Source organism: Leuresthes tenuis, unplaced genomic scaffold, assembly GCF_036924035.1.
Source record: "Leuresthes tenuis unplaced genomic scaffold, fLeuTen1.0.hap1 SCAF_5, whole genome shotgun sequence".
Classification (NCBI taxonomy): Eukaryota; Metazoa; Chordata; class Actinopteri; order Atheriniformes; family Atherinopsidae; genus Leuresthes; species Leuresthes tenuis.
This window is the reverse complement of record NW_027325359.1, coordinates 3,802,821-3,830,474: the sequence shown is the minus strand read 5'-3', so window position 1 is coordinate 3,830,474 and position 27,654 is coordinate 3,802,821. Positions and strand designations below refer to the sequence as shown.

At 40.8% G+C, this 27,654-nt stretch overlaps 1 protein-coding gene across 1 annotated transcript in view; it reads left to right on the top strand.

Moving 5' to 3' along the window:
* Positions 1-3,457: 3,457 nt before the first annotated feature.
* The window catches only part of mrpl23 (mitochondrial ribosomal protein L23), a 38,377-nt gene continuing 14,180 nt past the window's right edge, over positions 3,458-27,654 (top strand). The window contains exons 1-4 of the mRNA XM_072385493.1: positions 3,458-3,568; positions 4,673-4,795; positions 18,723-18,805; positions 21,570-21,643. Of these exons, the coding sequence (XP_072241594.1) occupies positions 3,549-3,568; positions 4,673-4,795; positions 18,723-18,805; positions 21,570-21,643 (300 nt within the window). The 5' untranslated portion in view covers positions 3,458-3,548. The remainder of the gene's footprint in view (positions 3,569-4,672; positions 4,796-18,722; positions 18,806-21,569; positions 21,644-27,654) is intronic.

Genomic DNA, 27,654 nt, shown 5'->3' with positions numbered 1-27,654 from the left:
GCTTCTGCACCAACTGCAAGTTCCCAGTCTCAGGCCAAGGAGAGATAAGGGTTGTACATGTCATGTGCATAACAAATGTAGACTCACAAACAAATGTATTTCAGTAAGATAATGATTCAAAGCTTTTCCATGGAAATCTGTGGGCTGTTCCTTTATTTATTTTTCCAATTAAATGCCACATCACATTTGGAGTGTGACATTTGTACTTGGAAGCTGTTGCTGTGAACACAGAACATGCAGTTTAAAGTAGCACCCGATCCAAGTGAAACAGGCCATACTTTTGTTGCTCGAAAACAATGTGATTAAATCACAAAAAAAAATCTCTAGTGTGCAATGTAACAACACCTGGAATGTCCACAGTAGGCACCATTGGGGAATGATCAGGTGATCCGTTTCATGGTAAAGGAAAACACCTTCACAGCATACAAGTTTCCGAGCAACATATACTTCCATCCAGACTACGTTTTTTTCAGGAAATGCCTTGTATATTTCAGCAAGACATCTAAATCCCTAATCCTATGGCTAAATCCCATACTGCATCTACCAGAACAACATGGCTTCATAAAAAAAGAGTCCAGTTCTGGGCTGACCAAGGACTTTTGAGCATTCTATATCAGAAAAGAATGGGACAACGTTGCTCTCCCAAAGAGGCAACGACTGGTCTCCTCAGTTCCCAGACATTTGACCATTAAACAAAGGGGGGATGCTACACAGTGGTAAACAATACTGTCACAACTTTTTTGATGCACGTTGCTGCAGTTAAACTCAAGATTAGCTAATGTGTTTCATTAAATTGCAAAATGTCTCACTTTCAACACTTTATATGCTTTTCTCATTCGTGAATAAAATGTTAGTTCTTATTATCATTACAATGAGATTTAAATGAATGCATTCTGTTTTTATTACATTTAACAAAACATCTTGTAGTTAAGGTTATAAACCCCGCCTGAAATACAGACTAAAATACATATTAAAATAGTCTAACTGGACTCAGAATAACGCACGGATCTCTCTTTCAAACCTGGTATGACATTATGTGTGCTTTCATTGTTCAGTCCTAAGGCAACTAATTTTCAAGACTCAAGAACATTTTCATTTTTTAGATATTGACAAGCATATGAGCAAAAACAATAAATTACAATAAAGGTCTAACCTCTCGACTGTTTTTGCTTTAATATTTAGTGTTTTTAGAAACTGAGAAGTAAAGATTTTAGTGAACAGTTTTTTCAGGATTCGGGAGGATGTAGCTAAACAATGCCTTGCTTTAAGAATGTTTAGTGTTAGATTTTAATATTTTGGTAATCACCTAAAATAAAAAAAAGTAAAAGTGCATGGGTCCAAATATTTACAGGACCAAACTCAGAATGATCATATGCAGAAGCACTTTTACACAAATCATCTCATGCAAATAGCACCTACTAGTGGTCCTGGGGGAAAAAGTGAGTTTGGGATTGCTATTGAGTCTAGAATTTTAAACATGTTTATTACATTACTTAAAGGGTAGCTTATTCAATATTTTTTTACCCCATGAGCATAATTTGAACTAGATACGAAATAACAAATAGCTGAGAGTTGATTTAATTCACATGGCACCTTTACAGAGCACGGTCACATGGAAATGGTAAAAGTGCCTTACAGCTACAGTATGAATGAGGTAATGCAAGTTCATTTCCAATGCGCTGCATATGACTGCCATTACATAAGGAAATGTTTGTTTTGGGATAAATCTGAGGGCTTTTGCATTTCCCCAGGCAAACTGAATACAAAGTGTTCATCTATATTTTAGAACAGTGGTAATCAACTTGAGTTACCTCATTCATGCTGTGAGTCTGACAATAAGCCACTGACACTAAGGCCTGTGTTTACTGTTTGTTGCCTCTTGAGGCTCATTTTCCTCTCTCTGCACTCCTAACCACACCTGGTCATGGAAGTGGTTGGTTGGGGTTGTGTCAGAGTACTTGGCAAAGGTAATTTTCACTTTTGTGACGGCTGCATTAATATAGAAAAGTATACTGAAATTTTATATTTGGTCTTCAGTGACCTGTGTCACATTTTTCAACAAAATAATGCAAAACCACATTCTGTACATACTGTAAAGGCATAGCTGTGGAAGAAGAGGGTACTGGTACTGGTCTGGCCTGCCTGCAGTTTTGACTTGTACCCAACAGAGAAAGTGTGTTGAAATATGAAACAATGAATGTGACAGTGGCCCATGAAGTGTTGTGGGTTCATACTCTCCTTATTGAAATCAAAGTCAAAGTAAATGTAAGAATTTTTCATATCGTCCCAACTTTTCCTTATTTGGAGTTGTATATGTAATAATCTATTACTCAAGTAGATTCTATTCCTCGCTAATTCAAAAATCTGAAACTGCAACCACATCACAGCCCATAAACACTCATGTAAAAATACATTTATTCAGAAATCATTGTCCTTAGGATTTATGATATTCAATTCAATTTAACAGTTTATGTTACAGAAAAAAAACTAAGTTCTAATGTGTAATAAGCAAGGGCCATTATACATCAAAATATATATTTTCAAAGCAACCTCCCTACCCCCGGCTCACCATGTCCATGATTCTCCCTTGCTTTCTCATATCAGCTGTCAGATGAATCCGTTCCAAAGCAACACACAAGTAAACAACAAATGGTAGCAGGCGTTTCCTATTCTCGAGGAAGAAAAAGCCTCATTTGGGCAACTGCAGGGATTACAGGACGTACTAATACAGTGTGACAAAATGCCTGTGTCAACTGGTTGACATTACAACAACCGCATAACAATCCAAAGCCTAACTGCCCTCCACACACACACTTTATGGCATCTTAACTGATGGAAACTTCCCTCCCTGCACAGTGTAGGCTATCAGTGTAGTCCATTTCCTGCCAGGTCTGAACCAGTTGAGCCAGGGATTCATGTTCCACTCAGGGGGCCTTCAATCATTTTCACCCTTCCTGCAGGTGCACCGTAGTGTGGTGCGCTCTGAGACTCTGGGCCACAGGGGCTGAAGCAGACGTGGAACAAGGTCTCCCTCTGCTGCTGCCGGACCATACTCACTGTGAGAAATCAATCACTGAAATGGCATTCCTCAGATCTGTAATCCAAGGAAGACATTAAAGAATATGGAACAACAGAGTCAGAGTCAAATGGGCATTTATGGAAATTGATCTCTACATCCATCCAAATGTTCTGAATAGACGATGTATGTGTTTTCTCAAAGTGTTTATTTATACATGCATTTATACGTATATAAAATGTTTGATGTTTCGTGTGTTTATCGCAAATGGCAAGCAAGTAAAATAGAGTCTAAAATAGACTTCAAGTCCCTCAGCTTTTAGCAAATTAACATGAGCTAACAAGGCATAGTTACTGATAGTACCCATTAAGTTCAATCCTGCAAACTTTACTTGAAGGGCACAGAGCGAATACAGTGCGCTTGCGCATTGTAATTGTCCCCGGAAGCACTTCTTTGCACGTGTAACGTTTGTCAACCTTGAGAAACTACAAATCAACGAGCCAGCAGCTTATGCCTCCTGACAAACCGTATCATGCCAGTAACAAGAGTGTTGTAAGTAACAAGCACTTATATCAAGTGTACAAACAGACAGTGACACCTCGTCTCTGCACCGTTTGTCACACGATGTTTTTGTTTTGTAACGTCGTAAACCCAGCTAAGACTAGCATGTCTCAGGATGGTAGAACTTGTCCTCTGCGTCCCAACGTGGCCCGAAGCACACGCTGTTTTTGTGAATATAATACGTTGGTAACACGTTTTAAATGTCCATTTCCTCTCTCACTGTCACTTGGATTAATTTACGTGGCGAGAACGCTGTTAGCATTAGCCAGGGATGCTAAAAACAAACGCCTGTTAGCATGCAGCCTGAACCGAGGTACACTATGATACACAGGTCGTTGTCATGGTTAGCAGAGGGAGAAGTAACTCAGCTGTATATTTTAAAGAATTTGGTCCTTAAAGACATTATTCATTGAGTTAAAGCCTCGTGTTAAAATAGGGTTTGGAAGGATTACAGTATTATTACAGGAATATGTTTTCTGGGTAGAAAAGCTTGCGATTGAACCCAGTGGAGATTTCCATCGCAGCGTCACACAAAAACAGACGTTTCGAAAACTCAATGAAGCATATATAATAGCTAAATAGCCATTTTACTTTAATACAGCTGTGTAGGTAAATGTTACATGAAGCTGTATTGCATAGTTTGGATACAATGTAGCAAACCAAGATGACGATCACATCCTCTGAGTTTTTCTTTCACAGTATGATGATAAGGTATGTTAGGACAGGTGGATGTTACTCAGAATCCATCTCTCCTTTAATTTTCTCCCACTTATCCGAGATATGGGTCGTAGAGTCAACATGTCTCCCCAGCGACACTCTCTAGCTCCTCCAGGGGCATCCCGAGGCGCTCTGCCACCAGAAGAGATGTGTAATCCCCCCAGCGACTTCAGGGTCTCCTCCCAGTTGGAAAAAAGAAAGCTCTAAAGGGAGCAGTGATTGCTTGTGTATCTCTAATGTCTTCTTATTATTAGTGTTGATCCATGAAACATTACAGATTGTCCCAAGCATTCTGAAAATATCACAGGGGGTTTCAACCTGTAGGTTTTGGAATGATGACTATTGATGATAAGAGTCTGCCTCCTTGTCTTTTCTCAGACACCCTCTCTACCAGTTGGGGAACCCCCAGCTGAGGATCTTTAGACCCAACTGGTTCCTGACTCTGGTGCGGCCAGGAAAAGAGCAGCCTCCTGACACTGTCCAGTTTCGCATCCCCATGGAGTAAGTCTTTGCTTACAAATGCCCTCTGTCATGGTATTGTTCACATTAAAGAATCCTGCTTTTACCTGGTAGATTGCTCTGTGTTGGAGATCTGCTTTTTCCCCCGTTCAGAACTGATACCTAAGCTACCTGAATTTAGATCTCTGCTGATAACAATACATTTCAGTACCAGGGGTATTTTATTTGAACCATAATATTAAGATAACATCACTCCTTGTTTAGTTTTCCAGTGGGGGGCATTGCGATGTCATAGCACAAAACATTAGCATAAAAAAGTTACCTTTGGGCAGAAAAACAAGATATTGAATAAGAACAAACAGAAAGAATATTTAGAAAAGTAATAAACAGGAACAAGTCAAGTTGAAAAGAAATGGTTGAGCCGTTATTGAAAGATATTGCATTTGGGGGTCGTATTGTGGAAGATTAAATATGGCTTTAGAAAACAACAATGAATGTTTCCTCTATTGTTACAGTATTTGCCTCTGTTTATAGCTATCTGTGTTTACATTAGGTTATTACATTAGAAGGATGTAATGATCCTCTTTCATGGCCTTTGAGCCACACATGATTTTGGCCACGTACCATCACCATCTTTGGTAAAATTTTCATACAAACCTACCCAGGACCTTGGGTTAGGGACAATGGTATTTGGGTCGTCATTTATTGTGACGAACAAATGGCAAATTTCTGTGAAAAACTTATGCTTAAAATGGCCTTAAAAACACCCTAATAGGTTGATTTTCAGCTAAACTTGTCCTTGCCCCATTTTGTCCATAAACATTATTAAAATATTTTAAAATCTTGTTAATTGATTAGCCAACTGAATGTTTAAAAAAAAAAGCAGTTACTAAAATAGCAGTAATGTTAACAGACTGCGTGGCCAACTCTAAAGACATGAGATGACATGCTTGTTTTAGAAGAACGACACCTTGCCTGGAAAATAACAGCAGCAGGCTGAGGTAGTGTAAGGTTTTTGTTTTTATGACCTAATAGCTTATTAAAATTTTACTTGGCTGTTCTGGTTTTGATCTGTTCATGGCATGGCCTCCAGTTTACATTATTTATTCTGTAAATCAGTTTGTAGCTAAAAAAAAGAAACGGCTTATTATTGAATACAGAGAAAAGTAATACAAGACCATAACTTTTGCTATGTGTACCTCAGACTCCTACAATGAATGTCCTTTCATTTTCAACTCAACATTAACTCAACGAAAAACAGAAGAAACCTTCAGAACCAAACTAATTAAATTGAGAGACTTTCTAATCTAATGAGAACATTCTACATACGCTTCTATAAAACAACAGACTGATTTTCTGACATCAAAATCAATCAAATGTCGGATCAGGTGAGAAACAGATGGCGGAGAGCAAATGTAATGTCAGAAGTGCAGCCGTCTGGATCTCTCAATGTTACCTTTCCATGTATCGTTGACATGTCAGAGCGAGTCAGGATCAAGTTGGACACGAATCTAACTGGCATGATTTATGCGCCGGTTGCCAGTGGTAGATTTCAGAGTTCTGGCTCATCTCAAATAAGCCTGAGGCCCGCTTTCTGAATATGAATGCCCTGAATTATTACAGCATGTTCAGGTAATTGGATTTTACTGCATGCAGCATAATTCTTATAAAAAGATTTAACCATACTCTGCACCATTATGGCTTATGTCTTTCTGTCTTGTGTGGTTTCAAACTGTTGCTTGAATTTAAGAAACATTTTTTCCTCTGAAAAGGTTTGCCTCTTGTTATATTTGACCCTAACTGTTCAACATACCCTTGTATAGAGGCTAATAGATGCTTGTATTTTTTATGTGAAAATGTGAATGAAAATGCATCCTAATGGCCAACCTCTTACTTTTAACTTTCACTCCAGTGTTTCCAGTTGAGAACCTGTAAGCTTCCTTAGACCAAGGATTATTTGCTTCAGCTCTAACCAAGGTGCTCAGTTAGAGGATTGTGTCTTTGTAATGAAATGCATTGCAGCACTTCTACTGGGCTGATGAAGCAGATGTTTAGGGAGGCAGTAAAAATCTCGTTGTCGTTTCAATTGTTAATAACTTGTTAAATTTGTGCACTTACACTGACACGGAAAGCCACTTGCAGTAACGACTATAAGCCATTAATCAGCTCTGTTTTCAACTTTAAGTATATGTCTAAATAAAGGTATAATTCACTTTATCAAAGGCAACTACATCCCATTAAGTTAACATTTTTATAGCCTTTTTGTACAGTTATGGTCACTCTCCAGGGACACTTAGCAGCCCAAACCGCCTGGACAACATCACGCAGTTATGACAGCTGCTTTTTTGGGGCGCTTTTGGCGGCACTGAGCACTTACCAGTAAGAAAAAAAACCAATAGGTAGAAGAAAACCGGACTCATTGATTGGCTAGGACCGAAAATGGAAATCCATCCCCTTCAGCTAGCTTGTTCACAGCAAGCAATAACGCAAGCCACAAGCAGCTGTCATATTTAGTCTTGTGACCATACAGCAATACCTGCACCTCCTCACTACTCCACGTCTGCCCACAAGATATTTTCCAACTTCTTCTTCTTTTATTTCTGCTTCTTTGGCTTCACACTGTTGGCTTTGTTGTAGTTTTCGTTTGTCTATCCAAAATGCACTGCGCTCCATGTCACTTCCTCTCTTTGGTTCCCTGGATAGTCATTTAGTAGTCATAGGGTTAATTTTTAAAGCTTGTTTGGTCCGCACTGGAGTTCCCACCTGCCCAAAGAAGCAGACTAACCGAGGAAACGAACTCTGGTCCGAACCAAAACGGCTCCAGCGTAAAAACACCCTTAAGGAGAGTGAAACATTGTTACGCAAACCTTCCTCCTCCTTCTTTTCTAGCTGTGACAAGTTACAAAGTCACAATGCTGTAAAAGAAAGGTTTACTACCACCTTTCATTAAAATATCATTAGTCTATCAGTGGCCACCTGTGTCTTTTTGTTCGAAGTCAGGTAATTACTCCAGATGTGGATTTGTAAATGCCCATCCATCCATTTTCTATACCCGCTTAATCCGTCGGTCGGGTTGCGGGGGGGCTGGAGCCTATTCCAGCGGTCATTGGGCGTGAGGCGGGGTACACCCTGGACAGGTCGCCGGTCCATTGCAGGGCCACACAGAGACGAAACGAGACAAACAACCACACACACTCCTAAGGACAGTTTTAGAGACACCAATTAACCCAACATGCATGTTTTTGGACGGTGGGAGGAAGCCGGAGTACCCGGAGAGAACCCATGCATACACGGGAGAACATGCAAACTCCACTCAGAAAGGCCCCAGCCGGGAGTTGAACCCTCTTGCTGTGAGACGACGGTGCTAACCACCACACCACCGTGCAGCCCTGGATTTGTAAATGTGTAACTTTAACAAAAAGTGCCAAACACCTTACTTGTGTTTATCTGTCTTCTTGGAAGCCATGCTGTTTAAGGGTATGCAACACAGCCCCATACCAGTTTTTCAGAGCTACAAACTCTCCGGCTTCTTTCATCCGTCCACACAGGAGACCGCTGTGGCCGAAAGCATTTTGTATTTGGGTTGTCCATGGTTCATACATCCATGTGCCGTTCTGTTCGTCTATCCTTCCTACTCTCATAAGTGCAAATGTTCAAGAGTGCTTTAAGGAAATCTTCTTACACCCGTCAGAAACAACCACTAAGACTGAAGATTCCATTCAATTAAATTATATTCAGTTTTATTTAGCACCAAATCACAACAAGTGTCATCTCCGGGCACTTCAAAGATGCAATCCAATTCAAGCCAATTAGAATCTAATTTATTGCAATACAGTCTTAATCAAGACATATGGTAAATGTGATGAAGTGATTTCACATCATGATGCTACTGTGCTTCACTGTAGCATCATCATGTTCTGCGAAAGCACTTTTTTAGTCATACCATATTTTAGGAACAGAAAGATGGATCAATGTAGATTATTTTCAGAGAGGCTGGTAGAGCAACGTGCAAGATGACAATTTTTGTTCTCATGTTGATATTTATCACAAAAGTTTGAACCTCGAGCTTGAGAAATGACCCTCCCAGTGATTTAAACCAACTTGTAAGGCAAATTGTCTGAAAATTTGTTGGAGTATGGTAGATTCATATAAACCTACGATACAATGAAATGAACACGCATTTTTCTCCAACCATTAATATGTACCTGAAGTTGGGTATCACGGCCACCAGGTGGTGCGACAGCCTCAGGAACAGAATACATGCCATGGTCCTTGGTAATGTAGACACTTTGTCCTGCTTATGACTATTTTTGATACTTGTAGTTGCAGTGATGACATATGAGAGGCCATCATGGGGAGGGATTTAGGGAGTGATGTCCAAAGGGCTTTTTTTTCTGGTTGTGGAGCTGAAGTTCAGACAAGGTTGTAGAGATCAAGACATCAAACATCAGTCACCCAAAGAAGCTAATATTAACATCTACAGCGAAGCAAAAATGTTCTTGATCATTTTCCAAAACCTGGGACTAATATAGTAGTCAATACATCACACCACTTGACTACCTCTGCCATGAATGCATCCAAATAAGTACAACTTATGTGAGTGAATTTATGTATGTGGCCTCAGTTTGATGGGCTTGGACAATACATATTTAGTCATACAGCACTTCAGAAGGCCCTTACCAGTCAACACCATCAGTGATGAGCTGATTTTTGACTGTCTATCAGCCAAGGTTACTGGGGTTAGCAGTGCTCCTCAGGCGATGAGAGGCCCAGAACCCTCACTAAGGAGTAAAAAATTGAAGTTTCTTGCAGATCATCTATGTGTCTCTGGTGGGGTTTAGACCATAATCTGTTCATCCAGGTGCTTGGCCTCCCACTCTTATTTTTGCCTCTTCTCTGCCAAACTCCTAGGGTGCTTATGTAATTGTGTGTGTGTGTGTGCACACTTGTCAGTGTGGATAAGTCAGTTTGTGAGAATAGTGTGTGACTTTGTGTATATATGCACAAAAGTGGGTAAGTGCAGGGTGCGTGTGTGTTTTATAAGGGTGTGTAAGGTTATTTTTTCTTGCAGTCTTTGATGCCTGCAAGAGGTGTACGGCAGATTGATAGGATGCTGGGGCCTCAGTGTGTGCTTGAAAGATTGTTTTTTCTCTCTATTCATGCAAACGATGTAGTAAGAGGACACACATGGTGAGACAATGACACAAACCAAATATCACTCCCACTCCCAGCTTATTGATAAGTCTGAGTCATAGTGACAGTGAAAGCTGTTGTTGTAGTTAAAATTCTCGAGGGTAGGCGGTGTAAGCGTGGGTAGATTCTTGAGCCAAGCAGCTGTTAATGAGAAGTGGTGATGCTGTCTTGTCAGGGCAATTACACAAGGTGGCCTTTATCTTAATGACACCTGGGAGCTAGATATCCTCAGTAGCTTACCTTCTTCTTTGTTGCCGTCTTCTATTTTTCCTGATTTTTTTTTCGTGAGCTCGCATTCATTTCATAGCGTCTGTTCATCTTTCTCTGTCCTTTTCTTCTCTTCCACCCCAGGCTCTGCTGTTTATTGTGCTTTTCTTAAGCGCTTTGCTACACATCCACAACCAAACCCTCTTTGGCGCTCGTTGTTAGCAACACCTGGGCAGCGTTTTCTCGTAATTCTGTTTCTACCTGCTGGAGGGAAGTATTTGTTTGTCTACAATTGTTCAAGGACTTTTGGTGCTATGCGGGTATTTCTTCTCTGCTCTAGGACATCATCAAATTTCTAGGTTTACACCCACACACACACCTCTTGTACCTCACCTGGCATGGCTGGATGCCAATGCTGACAAACACAAAGAAAAGAATACCACCATTGAATTTTGTGTTTGGTCTACAACTGGGTCACATTTTGTGCAATTTAGACTTGTAGCCATGAAACCAGACAGTGCTGCAGTTTGTAAGCGTAATCAGACTTATGACAACTGACCCGATTACTCAGCAGCTCGCGGTGTCTTACCACACTGACAAACTGTTCAGTACTTGTTGGATAAGTGTAATAATCTTCAATCATTAGTCCTTTTCACAGTTGTGAAAGTGGTGTGTCATGTTGGCACCAAAAACACCTTCTTGTAAACCTGCTGCTGTTCCCCTTTGATAATCCATACAGACCAAACAGAGGTGACTTACTGCCACATCTGTGTGTGCTTACAAATGGCAAGTCACTGGTGCAGAATTAGCCGCGTGACACCACCGTCGTTGGTTAGGGTGGTATCTTCTGTGAGCCATCACCACCTTACACGCACGCCTTTGTACCTTAAAAATAGCACAGCAGGAAAGCTGTCTTGAACATGTTGTGTGGAAAGGTCTCCTCACTGTGTCTGCTCACCAGTTCCATGTGGTAAAAGTAAGGTGGAAAAGCAGGTCATTGTTTAGGCCAATAAACTTTAATTAATTCTAATGCGACGTAGTTATAACAACCACTAGATGATGTGATTAACTTTTCTGACCTGACTCACTGTAACAAGTTAAGTGACACCTGATGACTCAGTCTTTGATCCGTTTCTGCTTTATTGTAAGGCCAAAACCCAAACAATGAAGGTAATCCTTCACACGCTGCTCCTTTACTCTCAACTTCTCAATTGTCTCTTCGCTCCCTAAATCTCAGGTTCCTTAAATGCTCCCCCCCCCTAAAGAAAGTCTTCTCTTATGATCTTGATACTTAGTGTTGAGCAACTTCAGTGCATATATTGTCTGTGTGGATGGGAGGGTTAAAGTAGTGTGCATATCTTAACCCAGCCCGACAATGGGTTGGCCAACAATGAGGAGCGGCTTTCTTTTGCCTTTCATCTGTGCAGAACACAACTCTCCTGTTTCATTCTCACCGCTAAGCCACCCTGACACAATTTACTTTGATGTTGTGTGCGTGCATGCACTGTATATGTGTATGGACTGTTTGGTGTGCCCTCAATGTTTATATATGTTTGTATAGTGTGTTTACAAAGGTTGCACGTGAAGTCTGGGAGACTTATTAGAACAAACAATATTACATGTCAAAGAGACAAATTTAGCTGTTTTTTTTTTTTGCTGTCAGTCAGTGATGGCAAAAGTGTGCTGTTTGTCTTTGAAATCTTCCTGTGCTTGGCATGTACAGTTTATCATCATGGTATTTTCCACTTGTACATTTATGGAACTTCTCAGTATTTGTGCATTTCAGACAGTGAGTTCTGTCAACAGTTTGATATCTGTGTCAACTTTGATAGGGTTTGGCAGTCACCATTGTTGTAACAGGTTTTATAGGGCAACATGGTATAACTTGGCCAGGTTGTTAAACGAGAGATTGTCCTATCGTCTGTGACTCTGCAAGTCTGTGTGTTGCTCCATCATCCTCCATGCCATTCCCTGGTCATTCCTAAACTTAATTCACCAACCAAACAGCGCTATAAAAAGCCTCAAAGTAGATTTAGCTCATTTATATCAAACAAGAAGCCACAAAAAAGGCCTTCCAGTGGTTTTCCAAGTCAAGCTGCTAAAACGGCAACCTTTCTAAGGGAGGAATCATGGTAGCCACAACAGGCATGATGGTTACTGAATCATCCCTGCATGTACAAAGTTAAATTAATCTTGAATCAAGGAATATATAACGAGCAAACCTCCATTGTTGGGTACACATGCTTGTTCTTTACTTGGATCTTCATTAAGCTTTAAAACTCTAAAGTTAGTTACACAGAACCTGGGCCTTAGCTGACAGATGTGACCTATGTCATTGTGTGCGTTTATGTTTGTGTTGGAAGATCTTTGTTGCAATAACACTGCCAAAACACATGCTGGTGACAGGGTTTCAGTGCCATTGTTTGGATTTTTCTCTTGTAATGGAAACAAGTTACTACAGCTATACAAGAACATGGGGAACTTATTGTTGTACAACATTTATTTTTGCTTCAGTGCTAAAAAAGTATGTCTTTGAAGATGGGCTGTGTGTCGCCATCGACCCAATTGAATCTACAGTTGGATTGGCAGGGCTGCTAAAATGAGAAAGTGACCTCACGTACAGAATATTGGATTGTTGTGTTGTTTGCAATCTGTTATATATATATATATAGGAAATGTATTTTTACAGAAGCAGTATCTTTGCACAGAGCATAACATGGTATTTGTTTTGGTGTGTGTGTCATAGCAATGTGTAGTTATATTTCTGGATAGATGCATGTGCGCTATGTTATGTTTATGTTTGTTTATGTTTATGCATTTAGCAGATGCTTTTATCCAAAGCGACTTACAGATAGGTCCCACACGAAAGGTGGCAATCATACCACTACACTATCCAGTCCACTATATTATTTTTATCCACAGTCCACAGCATTATTATACAAAGCTGTGAGTACATTGCAGTACTTTAATCACGTTAATTAAGGAAGTATAAGCCATGTAATGAAAAATTTACAGTGACAGTGGCATTGGATTTTGTTAACTGAACAGTGTAATCCACACAACATGAATCACAATGATGACAAAAACATTCCAGCCAAATATGAAACGAAACACCAGATCAACACAGTCAGTGGGGTTACATGATGAGATTAACTGGATTACAGCTATAGTTGGGTTATGCTCCTTATCTGAGGGTAATTATCCTTGGATATATGGCGGTGAATGAATGGAATCACTGGCACAAAGCATGTCATACCCCGGTACGATAGGTGGCGCTGTACCCATTTCAGCTATCGCTAATAGAGCCACTTCGCTAATAGAGCCACTTCCTGTTGAGCTCTTCACCACCAACAACAACAACAAACTCAGGCATTCGAGAAAGATGGCAAACGAAGAGCAAGATGAAGCTGCGTCCCTCTACAGTTTGTTTGTGATGAGTTGGTTATGGCACAGACGCGATGCACAACGACGCATTCTCCATCGCGTTGTTTGTTTCTTTCCGACAGCGGCGACAACAACAGTAATATCGTCTACAGTGTACAGTGTACGTTTGGATCGAGTTATCTCGGAGTCTTAATCCGATCGCGAGTAACCCGATCCGATCTTTTGTCAGATTAAGGTGTTATTGTAATTTAACCATTAATCCTATCCGATGGCACTCGTGTAACCCCACTGACTGTTTCACACTATATTTATTCAGCTGCCCACTCTCCACTTGCTAAACCAATTGTTTTGTTGCTAACCTGATGATTTTTCTTTCTCTTCACAGAAAATTTTAACGTGGCTTTTATGTCATCTTAAAGCATTTGACTGTAAAATTCGTGGTTAAGGCTATGTTGTATGTCATACCCACTTCAGCCTCTTTGTGAAATATTAATCTTTTTACTGTCCCCTGTCCAGTAAAGACAAGAAAAGCCTAAATAACCTGGCATTGAGACATCTTTTTAACACCTGCAAATGCTTTTCTAGACCCACAAATGTTCATCCACACCTGTCGGTATGCAAAATCTTTTTGAGTCAGTGTATGTTACGCATTGTGTTTAAAGATCACTGTAAGTAAATAGCTGTAAAGTCTGTCTTTTACAAAAGAAGGACTTCCAAAGCTGCCTCTGTCTTTTATTGTAATTTTTTATACCATGCCCTTTCACCTAGTTCTCTCATATGCTTTCAGGTAGAAATCGACCGCCTTAAACAACTGGAAATGATACTCATAATCTTCTCCGCTCAGTGTGGATTAGCCCACATTAAATAATAGGAAATATCCAGAAGCATGTGGATTCACTGCTGTTGAGGGATTACGTTTTAAGGCAGTTGATATAGATGTGTGTGTGTAAATCTACAGATTGAGGAATTGGTGGCGTTGTTATACACAAACAAGCAGGGCACAACAAAGACGGTGAGTTTATTTCATCCATGTCCGTTTTCTGTTACTTGAAACACGCAAAGTTGAGGCGCAACAACTGGCGTCTGCATTTACCCCATGAATAATAAAGAACAATATAACTTTTAAAATAATTTTCTGACAATGAAGCTACTGTGGCTGACTTAAACCTGCTTGGCAACAACGGACCATAATTGAAACTAATCCATTGTCTGCGTCATCTCGTGCCCCTCTAGGTTTTGTGTTTGCAGTTCTTTCATCATCTTGGCCGAGGAATCTTTGTAGCATGTGTGTTTGCATATAAATATATACCAGTTGCTGAGGAACGATGCTTTTAGCGATAGCAGTTGCTTGAGGCAGGTTTTCATTCTTCTTGAGAGGCAGAAGTGTGAAAGGTTAGCTTGTGGAGTCAGATGGGTGTTTATACTGGGATGATGATCATATGCAGCCTGCATCACTGTTGGAGGCACCACGCCCTTTGCCTAAGTTTAGCCTTGTTTATGTACACTCTTAACTTGACATTTTCTCCCCAGCTTTCAACCCTAGACTTTCAAAGTGGCTCATAGTTTGTCGCTAAGATGAGAGTTACTTATTGAGTCAGGTCAGAGAGAAAACGACTCTCTAACGTCTCTAAGGTCTTTAAAAGTTTTTCAATTGTATTGATTTGTGCTTATAAAAATATTACAAAGTGAGGTGCTTTGAAATATGCTATTACAAAAAGAAAAAAAAAGTAATAAATGTTAGCCAACCACTCTTTGTCAGCACTATCCACCATGTACCATGAGCTGCTTTTACAGCAAAGTAATTGGTAGATGTGTTGTGCCAGGTATGTGGAGAACTTCCCACAGTTTTATTTGGATTTTGGTTTTCTCAATTGCTTGTGTCTCCTCATGAAATCCCACACTGACATGATGTAAAGATCAGGGCTCTGTGGGGGGCATTGGATTTCATGCTGAACTCCTTCCTTTTTTTCACCAAGAATAATTCTTTTGAGTCCATGGCTCATGGTTGAATATGCTGCTGAATAAATATGCATTGGTCAAATGCGTATTGTGAAATACATAGAAAACTGCCTGCAGTTCTCAGCATGGATAGAGTTCCTAATTCTGACCAAATCTACAACTTAATTTGCAAAAATGTGGTGCTGAATGTGCAAGGAGCCTCCATCAGGCCTCACTGTGGCAGACACTCATCCTTGTATTGCCCTCCAGCCCTTTCCCAAACAAACTGACCTCTGTTAGGCAAATCTTTCTAGATTTTACGACTGTGAGACTTGAGACAACTGGACATTTCTTAGATAAGCTCCTTCATATTCCCATTCCTGCCCAATAAAACTGTTCTGCATGAACCCCATCAGTCTCATGTGGATCCCATCTAGTCAAGTATGTGTTAAGATGATTTTTTTTTATTTCCTTTTTACTGTTTTACGTATTTGGAAGTGAGAAACATGTTGTATCCAGCGTTTATTGCAAATTTACTGCTGAAAAGAATTTCCACATTCATGCTTATGGAGGAGGTTTAAATGTTGTTTAAAACGAGGTAATTGAACTTCATGTGTAAAATGATGTTTTCTTTTTTTCTTACTTGATCTGGTTTCCATTTATTTAGTTTTTCAGCTATTAGTAATAGCTGTTCACTAAGCTCTGTAACAGCCGTGACCATGCATGGGCATGCTTCATGTGTGCCATCTCTTGGTTTGTGGTGGCTGGATAACTGGAGTGCTAAAAACAGTGTGTATTTAAAAAAACATTCTTCTCATTAATCAGGATCAGTATTCCCTCTGCTAATGATCCACATGAGACTGCACAGTCCACAAGCTACTTTCCTGTTCTCCAGTTCCCCGCCCCTGCTTTCTAGGAAAACCCGTCTCCGAGAGCAATCAGTCTTTCCTTCTTACATGATCTCAAGTACCCCGGTCACTCCGCTCTGCTTCACTTCCCTCAGGCACACACTGTAAGACGGTGGTTATGGGGAGAGGTGGGTGCAAATGGAGCGTAAAGGTGCATTTGCATGCCACATCTTCGCAAGCACATCTCTTTTCTCTTCACTTGGCAAAAGGTAACAAATAAGTTGGATTTGTGCTCTCATGCAACGTGCTGGGGTATATGGAACCTTATTTATTTAACACACATATTATTCATCATGTTAAGAATCTCAAAATAAAGATTGGCTTCTGTTATAGACACAGATCTTCCTTCACTTTTAATGCAAAGAAAATAACTCAAGCTCTTTTTACACTGGTCACAAAACCCACTTAGAACTGCTAATACTTGGCTTGTGAGTGCATTTTGAAAGTGTTTAATCGACATTCAGTCTCGTGTCAAATTACTCTGCTGGAGTTGTGGGGATTTGTCAGCTCTGACTTGGCACTGCACTGATGGAAATGCAGTACACAGGTGCACATGCTAATTTTTACTGAGGATGCTGTAGTCGGGGCTTTGAGGAATTGGCACAGCTGGCTTTTTCTTTAAAGAAAGACACCTCACCTGGAGGCTCCTAAACTTACAGCAACAACTTAAGACAAAGACAGAAGACGGTGACCAATTTTATCATCTGTAGACAGTTGGCAGCTCACTTTCTATTCCACCGTATGGAGCTAACAGAAGCGCTTCTCATGAAAATAGTAAACATACCAAATGATCTCAGAGAATCGGGATTTCTCGGAAAATGTGGTCCTAATAGCCTCCTAATAGTCAACTCGGCTTTAGCCGAAAAACAAAAAACCTTAGTCAGACAGATTTTCATTGGTTGGTTAATTGTGGGGTGGGGGATGTGTCAGTATTTTGCAAAGAATTTATGGCTGTTAGGTTAGAAGCAACAGAAAACCTTAATTTTCCTGCTTCTGACCTTTTTCACATGCTGATTGTATCGTATAGGTGAAAAAAAAGACGTCCTTGTTCTTCATGTTCTGTGCTGTACGTTTGCATCTTTCTTCACAGTGAGACAAAAGCCCCTTCACCCCTCCAAGCTCAGTGAAAACAGACTTTTCTCTTCTTTTCAAAGGTCAAGGCTGAGTGTGTCATGTAGAAAACCCTGTCATATTCTAGGGTTACCACAACCATCCTTCGTCAGTTGTGGAAATTCTTACTCAAGTGTCATAACATTGAGCTTACCTTGTCAGTAAACTCAACATAGAACCATTTTTGTTCTACATCACTGTCACTTTTGCCAAAGTGTTGCGTGTTATAGTGGAAAGGGCAATTGTTTGTACAGCATGGAAACATATATTACATCACCTAGAGTACAAAGACTCTTTGTTTTCACCTATGGGCTTTTCTCATGAAAATGTTTGCTACACTTAATATTGTTACAACAACTTATGGTATGGTGCTGTTTACAACTGTAAATATCACACTTTCCTGCTCTGTCAAAGAAACATATGAGGTGATAGAAGACACCATCTCCGAGGCTCTCTTGTCAGACCACACTGTCGCTATTAAGCACTTTGTCTGACGCATTTGAGAAGTGCTTTCTACCAGGCTAATCCAATTGGCTAGATTGATTAGCAGTTAAAAGCCTTGCTTCCTCTGGGCAGAGGAATCTCTTCCAAACGCTACTCAGTGGGCTACCTTTAGCTTGGCTGCCCCGTCAGATCGGTTGGTGCCAGGTCCACTTCCTGTGTAGGGTTTCACCGGGGCACGATCAATACTCGCAGACAGCTAATTGGATGAACACTGACACTCACATTTCTCCTCTCTCCACTTTATGATCCAAACAGCAAGAGCTGAATATGGTTTTGTACATCATTGTCCTGTCCTTTATAGTTGATAATATTACTACAGAAATGATGGGAAGGCAGTTTGGAAATGGGCTGCATTATTTCTCTCTATATATGTCACTAATGTGAATGTGGTGTTTATATGATGAACAGTGATCCAACATCTAACCCTGCAAGTGCTGGACCACAGCCTCAGACATAATCTCAAAGTCCACTGTGGCCCCACACACACACACACACACACACACACACACACACACACACACACACACACACACACACACACACACACACACACACACACACACACACACACACACACACACACACACACACACACACACACACACACACACACACACACACACACACACTGAAATTCCTTACGCCATCCAAATTCTAATGTTTGAAGCCTTGCATGACCTTAATTCTCCTCTCTTTCTCTTCTTTATCTCAACATGTTTGGACAGAATGACCAAATATGACGTAAAGAACTACTTGGAGAAGATCTATAACGTCCCTGTTGGAGAAGTCCGCACCAGGATCCAGTTTGGTGAGTGTCACTGCTTTGCACAAGCTTTTACAGAAAGCTTTTAAGATTTACAGAACTTGAAGTGGTTGTTTTCATACTCCTACCAGGGTGATGCCCTCCCCCTGATTGATTTTACTGGTGTTGATTCTGATTGGGGCTTTGTGATTGGATTTGATCAGACCTCACAAGTCATAATAAAGTCCAAAAAATCTAGCAGAAATTCTGAAAACATAAGTGAATGCAGAAAAATGCATTAACTAACAATATAAGCTGTAACAAAGGCCTGGGGAATATCACAAAGTAAGAAACTGAATATCTAGTAGTGTGCATGGGTTCCAGACTCTTGGCCTGCAAAGAATTCCCTTCAAAGTATTTAAAAAGAACATTTATCCTTAAACGGGACTATGTAAACAAAGGGTTGCAGCCTTTGAAGGTCTCATATATTTTAGTTCACTCCCTTGAAGTAAAGTTCAAACTGCATTTGATTCGCTTTGTGTTATGAAAATGTTGTCTCTGTCCTAATATTTCAGGTGTAGCTGTGCAGATAACACATCAGTCACAGCTGATTTGTGAACCTGCAGGAATAATTGGGAAGACAAAAAAAACTTTTATTTAGAAGTCAAAGAAGCTTTACTCCTGGATGTTTTACCCTTTTTTGGTAATAACATTTTGGTTATGGTGTGTGGAGTTCACAGAAGGACTGTTTTGGGAAGCATAAAGTCTGACTGATTTTGTTTTGGAGGCTGTCAGCAGTGGTTAGCAGCGATTAGCAATTTCAGCTTACCATGTAGACGGTCTTCCGTTGACATGCAGCAGCGGGAGTGCTTTCCAGCGGCTAGTTGCGGTAGTGGTTAGCATGCCTGGCTCTCCTTTCCCTTTAACGCACACAGCTGCTTATCTTACAATCGGCTGCTCAAGCACTCTAGCCTCCATCTGTCCCAGGACACCCCATGTTCCCTCCACACAGGCATCTACTATTCACTGGCAGCTTCAGGGCCTTAAGTGCTTCATCTCCTCAAGTTGTTTCAACCCCAAATATCTGCTCCTGCCCCCTTGTCAAGAATGATTACAGGGTCACGTATAGTGTTATATCATTTGATAATCCCATTTTATGGGAGAAAAAACGGCTTAGGTTTGCATGGACGAGCTCGGGGGATCCTTATGTTTCTGGGAATTTGCAAATTCATGGCAGAATACAGAGAGAGGACATTTGGGTGGCTCGAAGGTGCTAATGTGCTGCCTGAAGGACCAAGAGGAGCCCCTGCTACCTCTGGAGGAGAGACTGAGAAGGTGTCATGGAGAGAGGGAGCGCGAGAGAGGCGCCTAGCATAGCCTAACCTGCAGTGTGGAGAACCAATTACCATTGTTTATTAGGGTTGTGTCATTAGAGTCAAGGGGAGGAAGGAATGCCCAATGGTAGAGTCAGTTGAAAGAAAGCTGTGAGCATAAGGGGTATAGAGTGGGATGTAGAAGAAGGGGTGACCCGGGCCTCTGGTTATCCCGAGGTGCGTCACAGAAGGTATCCCTGTCTGCGTAAGGGGTTCCACTCCATTGGCAGTGTAAAAATGGGAATGGGCTGAGGAGAGTGAGGGACGCAAACAATCCTTTCTTCCCTCCTTGTGCGGCTGGGGTATTTTGGAAGGAGTTGCCATGGCTACCTTTCCAGTCTGGGATTTGTAACGTGATAGCTGGCTGCCAAACCGCAATCTCAAAGTGGGAGAAATTGTGCTTGCGTTTGCGAGTGTTGTATGAAAGCTCTGTCTGTGTGTCTGTATGTGTTAGGAAAGAGCTACACAAAGTAAGAGAAGCACAACTTTACATCTTTTATTGTGGTTGGTGGGTTGTTTGGCATGTTTTTTTGTGTTGTTTTTTTTTTTTAAACATGTCAAGGTCTTACCTTGCTCTTTTAAAGGTTGAAGCATTTCCCTGTGGATTTCCTCAACAACCTTAAACACACACATGGGCACACGCACACAGGCACTTACACTTTGTTACCTCCGTCTCCCACCCACACAGGGGCCTCCACTTACCCATGGTGGCGTGGAGGGGGTGTTTTACAACCCCGCTTAGGGCTTTCCCTGAGCAGTGGGCTGCCTGGCTAGTGATTACTAGCTATGAGTACCACACACGCATACACATATACATACATGCGCGCAAAAATGACTCATTACAGTGGAATGTTTCCCTTGTTTTTAATGTTATAAACCGTTCCCATGGCAATAGCAGTTACTCACTGGGCCTGTTGACTTGACCACCAGGGTCTTTTTGAGATTAGTGTCTCAAGTATAGACAAGCTATTTGATTTTGAGTCATTACCTATCATTGATTCTGGTCATAACGGAAAGATTTGGATGTTTGCGTCAAGTGCCTCAAAGTAAAAAAATTAAATAAATATTATACAAATCAAAGCTCCAAGCCTGCCTGGACCCACATACATACTCAATAGCTCCGAGTCCCCTGTCTTCTAGATTTGGAGAGGTCTGACAGGAGAGAGGATGATGTAATCACCATCTCCAGCTGGGGATGAGGTTAACCTGCACTCCGTTGTCAACAAGAGGGAGTCCTGCTTTACCGGGCACACATACAAGTATTCTTTATTCTATAGGAAAATGAACAAGATGAATGAAATTAACATGATGTGTAAAAAGTGTTATATGTAGAGTTTTAATTATTGTGCATCATGCTGCCCTTTCGTGTCACAAACCCTCTGTTGCACTGCTCCAGTCACACGTTTCTCATATTTTGTCTGCTCTTTTAGTAAAACTGACTCTTTTGTGTTTTTCAGGATCCAACAAAAAGAGGAACCACCTCTACCAGAAAGTTAAGAAGCCAGACTATAAAGTTGCCTATGTTCAGCTGGTGAGAAGACGTGAAACACACATTCTGTCACACACTTTTCAGGCATTGCTCATTTTTGTACCGCTCTTCTCGCAGCTTCAGAATGACAGAGCACTATGAAGTATGTTCAATATTTGCCATTAGTTTCTATAGAATTTTCATAAAAAACACGTCATAACGTGTCATGCTTAACTGGCCAAGCTCGGTGTATTTGTGCTAAACATACAGGTGGTGGATGAGATCAGCTGGAAACGTTACTTTTCATCTTGCTTAAGCCTATTGAACAGTTCAGTGTTATAAAAAAAAATCCAACTGGCTCCTTACTGTCATTTTTAATCCCCTAAAGTTACACACATAACAGCTATCAGCTCAAGAAAAACAGGATGTTTCACTTTCTTCTGAGGGTGCTGTGTTCACTGCCATCTTTGGGGTCCACTGTGTGTAAGACAGGAGAAGCTGCAGCACTTAGGAGAGTTTTCTTCTACTTATTTGGCTGAAGTTCGGTTAAAAAAAGGCTCAGGTGTTGCATTAAATATTAAACAGTAAGGGAAAATACGTGGAGAAGGAAAGTTTAGTATGCAGTTATTTATTAATTAATTCATCTGTCAGATTCCTCTGAAAAGAAGATCATATTTTAAGACCTGCCACTGTGCATGTTTACCTGCTACTGTAACTGTAGCACTTCAAACTTTTGCTTGTTTAGTCACTTCAGACACCCAAATTGATGCTCCATGTTAGGTTAAACAACAGCACTGAATGCCTCATGCATTCAAACACATACTCCGATCCCCAGTGTCTTCTCATTGGCTTGTTGTGTGAGCGGATTATCTTATGGACTCCTGTATAGTACGTGGTGGGAGGCAGAGACCTCACCACAATAACACTTCTAAACACCCAGCACTCCCTTCTTTGTAGATAATATATATGATGTTCCTTTTGCTCTCAATTTTTGGGTCATGACCTCATTTGGAGATGAGGTGGATTGTCAATATTCCTCCATTAATTCCCAAAGGGCAATTGTCCTTTCTGTTCTGGTTCTCTTTGTCATGCCAGACTTATTACAGAAAATATTAAGATATGGATATCATCTGGTATGGTTGTGCTTTCTGGGTCTGCTTGTTATGCCATAAATGGAATATGAACATTTATGTGATAGTGGCATGTCAACTCAGACTTCTTTGCACCGCAGTTGTTGCCTTCACATCTGTGTTTAAGGTGATTTTTGTGTCAAGATTTTTGTGTTTCGGTTAAAGCATGTCGATCTCTGAAATCACACAAACGTTTCCCCAAAACATCAAATAAGTCACTGTTTTAAGCGCCTTTGATGCAAACATGAAAAACAAGGGACCTTTGTTTTGGGCCTGCCGTTTTGATCACCCAGATAAATCAACAGTGGTGTAGACACTTGTTTACGCTGCACTGCCCACCCAACTGGGGGCCATCAATCTTGAAACGGATGAATAATGAAAACTGTCTAAACATGACAATTTGAAGGAGGATACATAATTGAACCAACCATAAATCTTTTAAAGGGGAGACTTCCTCTTTTTTAACACCAAGGAAGTGGCTTGTGATTTTATGTGCGTCTACATTTCCCAGCTGAGCCAGTGAGGTTTTCGTCTTATTAGATACATACAGAGTGATGGGTGCGAGGATGCAGAACAGCAAACACAGACACACACCCGAGATGTGTGCATCATTCATTCATGTTGAATCCCAGAGTGCTGATGTTTTTTTATCGTGTTTCATCTGCTCCCTAGTTGCCATCATGTCACAAGTTTCTCCAGTTATGCTTATTTAACGATGAACAGCAGGCAGACATGCTGAGATGCAGGCTCTTTGTGCTTGAAATGGCTTGATGTAAAACTGAATATCCGGCCTATTTCCCTGGCAGGTTTTCAGAAAAACATGCTCCCTCAACTCCCTTTCCTACCTCACTCTCTCTTATGTATACTCACACACAGAGCCCCAGAAAACCCTCCTTTCTTTTGCAGCGGTTGGGATTGTTCCTAATTGACTCCACATGTGGTTCTGTGGAGTGTTCTGTGGGTAGATGCTCACACTGCGGTCCCCCCCCATTCAACAACCCTCATCCTTCCCGCCCCATGCTCCCTCCATCAGCTAATATTGCAGCAGTATTGCATTTATGCGCTTTCTCTTGCTCCTTACTCTTGGTTTGTGGTTGAGGGGAGGCCTCCCGTTAGCAGGGTTCCGTGACAGCCATTTTCCTCAGGCTTAGGGGGACCCCACTATCGGGGAAGAGATAGCGTCTGCATGTGTGAAATGTACTCTGTGTGTGGGAAAGTGTGTATATGTGTGTGAAGGGGCTGAAAGGGGTATGCAGGGGAGGTGACTAAGGCCGTGATGGAGTCATGCCAGAACAGGGAGGTCCAGAGATGGGGCAAAGCAATCAAGGGGAGAAGGAAGAGGCTGAATGTGTGAGACGGGATGTTGGTGCTGTTGTTGGGGTGACAAAAACAGCAGAGCTAAATGAAAAATGTTGAGTCTATCCTATTGCTTTTAGGTCTGACTGCCTTGCAGTGGGACCGGCGTGTTTAAACTCAGACTGCTTTTATCCACCGCTGTGCTCAGGGTAACACTTGGTTCAGATTTTCGCAGTCAACTCATATTGTTCCATCTGTTTGATGCAGTAAAGGGTGGATGTTGGAAAATCTGATTCTGGATTGCACTTTTTGACCTCAGTTGTAGACATTACTTCATATACAGTTGGTGTAATTAGATTTCTTGTCTGGTTCGCAGTACTCTTGTGCAACAACATTGTCATCAGGTGTTTTAAGAGCTTTGGTATTTAAAAGATAACAGCACCTTTATCATCAGGACATTTTTTATTTTTTTTTGCAGCATGCCTCTTTCAAAGTTTACTTGGACTGACTTGAAGATTTTTTTTTTGCTGCCAATCATGTTCATAATGTATGCCAGACCCTGTATTTTACCCTTGGCCCGTCTCACAGCTGATGTGTGCTGTGCTTCCATTTCCAGTTAAACTTTACTTGCATTCAAAACCTTTGTAAATACAGTCTGGTGCTCCTCATACAGGAGAAAACACTTCACTTCTCAAATTATACTTATTTTTGAATGTGTTCTGTAATTGCTCTGTAACATCATCAGCCAAACATTTACAATCGAAGCCCTCCCAACCTGGCATGAAGATGAAAACGTTGCAGTGAGTTTTGATGGAGGTGGAGTTGTTGTTTTTTTTCTCTTTAAAGTGGAAGCTCATATGCAGGCACGTTTGCTGGCTGGTGCCAGCTGAAGCACTTGAGTTGGCTGAATACGGATAAAGTTTTTTGAGCTGTATATGTGACATTTTATGAAAGCATTGCTTTAAACCAGAGCATTTTTTGGTGATGTACAGAGATTTTGATCTGGACTTGGTCTCGTCTTTAGTTGCTTTTCACACATAGACATCATAGTGGGAGATTCTCTACTGCAGGTGCATATACCCCAGAGTGGTGCCTGGATAGAGCACAAATGCATGACATGATGCAATAACTGTACAGTTAAAATGGCAGTGTTTTGCTTACAGTGCATTAAATGGCAGATGGTCATACCATTCCCTATGACTGTTTTTGTGCTGACATCAGTACCAAATATTTGGACATGACTGCAATATTTACAAGAGTAAATGAACATACAGGCAAGCAGAAAATTGTTCAAAGCAGTATGTCTTTTTATCACACACACCTTTATGAATGCTCTGGAGGATAATCTGCTGTATTAACACTCACTTGGTTAATTTCTGGAAATCTTACTGAATAGCTAACCGGGTACTCTCTGCAAGAATTCCCCTGCATATGTTGCGGATATTTGCTTTGCCACATGCAGGCTTTCCAAGGCTAAAAAAACATGTTTTAGGGCTGCAGTGCATTTGTAAAAACAGCCATAAAAAGGTCACAATATCTCAGGATTTTTGGCCCTGATCCAAATTATTAAAGACTGAGTGTCAACCAGTTGAGAATTTTAATCCAATGGTTGCAAACTACACACTTTAAATACGTTATACTCAGTAACATCTTTATGCTTTACACCTCAGTTGCACTGCAGTGCAGTCAGAGATAAAAAAAAAACATGCAATCCTGTTTGTCCATCCACATTGTCCAGCATAGGTTTTCTTTTCCATCTCAACCATCTGAAAATGTAGCGAACAAGTATTCAATAAAACAACATTTAAAACAAAAATCTAAAATTAAACTTTGAAATTAGTATGTAATCGGGATAGTCGCTTAATTGCCACAACTGTACGCTCTCCATTAGTGCCACTTCTGGATGTTATACTGTTTTGTCAGTGTCAGAGTTGTGCGCTGCCCTTTTGTGCATTAGCACTGTTGTCCTTTATTTCCGCTCTGCTGTAGAAAAGACAAAAGTCAAAGTGGACAAAGATCTGCCTTGTGATGGTGTGAAACTAATGAAGATTGTTCAGCGCAGCTATGGTCGTTGTTTTTTCTCCTGTGCACCATTGCTTTTTGCCTTTTTTTGGCGTGTCATCCTCTTGGTTGTGAAATTTGATTGACGTCAGCCCCTCGTGGCTCCAGCCGGCTCGAGCTAGCTTTCAATCAGTCAGTATTTGATCAGTGCGTAGCATCATTACCAGAGCTTGTGTGCTGTTAGCTTTTTGGTAGACTGCACAACTGTTTGTCTGTGTTGAAAAATGGCGGTCAGCAGACGGATACCTCCATGAAGGAACAAATGTGCTCCGTGTATATTAAATATCATATAGTGTAATTACATCTACAGCCCTGAGAAATCGCTTTTGAAATGTCTGTTATACAAATTAGCCAAGTGCTACTAACCTTACGCTGAATGTCACAGTGACAACTCTTGTGTACTCATAGACTCAATTGAGCTCAATCAAAAATGTATCGATAGGATAATATTGTTTCTAACATTTATTTAATTATCCTAATGTCTTAGTCTGTAGTATCATCTTTATTTTTTTTCTGTACAGTGTTATGCAGCAATACTACGTGTGGTAGTACAACTTGGGATTTTATGGATCCAGCTAATTCCTGAAACTAGGATTCTAGGACGACATACCTGCATTGCATACATTTTGCTATCTTATTTATGAAGACATTTTTACAAGCCTCTAGTTGTTGGGCTGCTGAAGCTAAACAGAAATAGCAGCCAGTTAGATAACTATGTCTCACTTGTCTGTGTTGTTTCCGCTGCCTCTCATGGGTAGGATGCTAGCAGGTTGATCTTTGTCTTGTTTTTGCAGAGTAAGACAGCTCACAGACTGAATAAGACAGTCAGCCTTTGTCTGCTACTTTAACATGTCGTGATTGTTACTCCGCCATGTCAATCAAAGCATACCAAAGCATTATTTTCCTCCTTTGCTAAGAAGTTAAGAGGTTAGTCAAGCATTTGGTCAGGCTTACATTAGAGAGCCCTATTTTTTATCTAAGGCAAACTACTTCTGGAGGTTTTAACTTTCTATTGTCTATTATCGAAAAATCTTACGATCTAGATTTCGAATTTGTGTGGGTCATTGCTGAGTAAAGGTTCCCCACATTTGAACAGATGTTTGATTTAGAGCAAAAAGTGACAACCCGAATAGTTGGCTTATGCTCGTCAGTCTGTAGACATAAATTTGACATCCTTGAGCATCAGCAAACATCCAGATACTCTGTTATCATAGTCATAAATACAATGTTTTATGGTTGTACACTTCCCAACAAACTTTTGTACAAAAGCTGTCTTCATACAGCCAGAGGAGAAGTAGATGGAATTAGATGACTTTTCAGCAGAGGGCAGAGCAGTCACACTGATGGTCAAAGGTATTATCACAATGTCAACCTTTACTTGTCATGAAAGAAGAAGCTGGTTTTGTTTACATAAGCCAGTGACATTGCTATTCTGATAATAGGCACAATCTAATCTTATCAAAAGCTGAACTGTTGGCTTTGGCCGTGTGTCTGCTGATCAAATCTTCATCAAAGTCATTTAGAAGTTGTCAAAATTTCTCTCTGAGGCTTTGGTCACAGACAGCCAGCAGACAAGATGCTCTAATC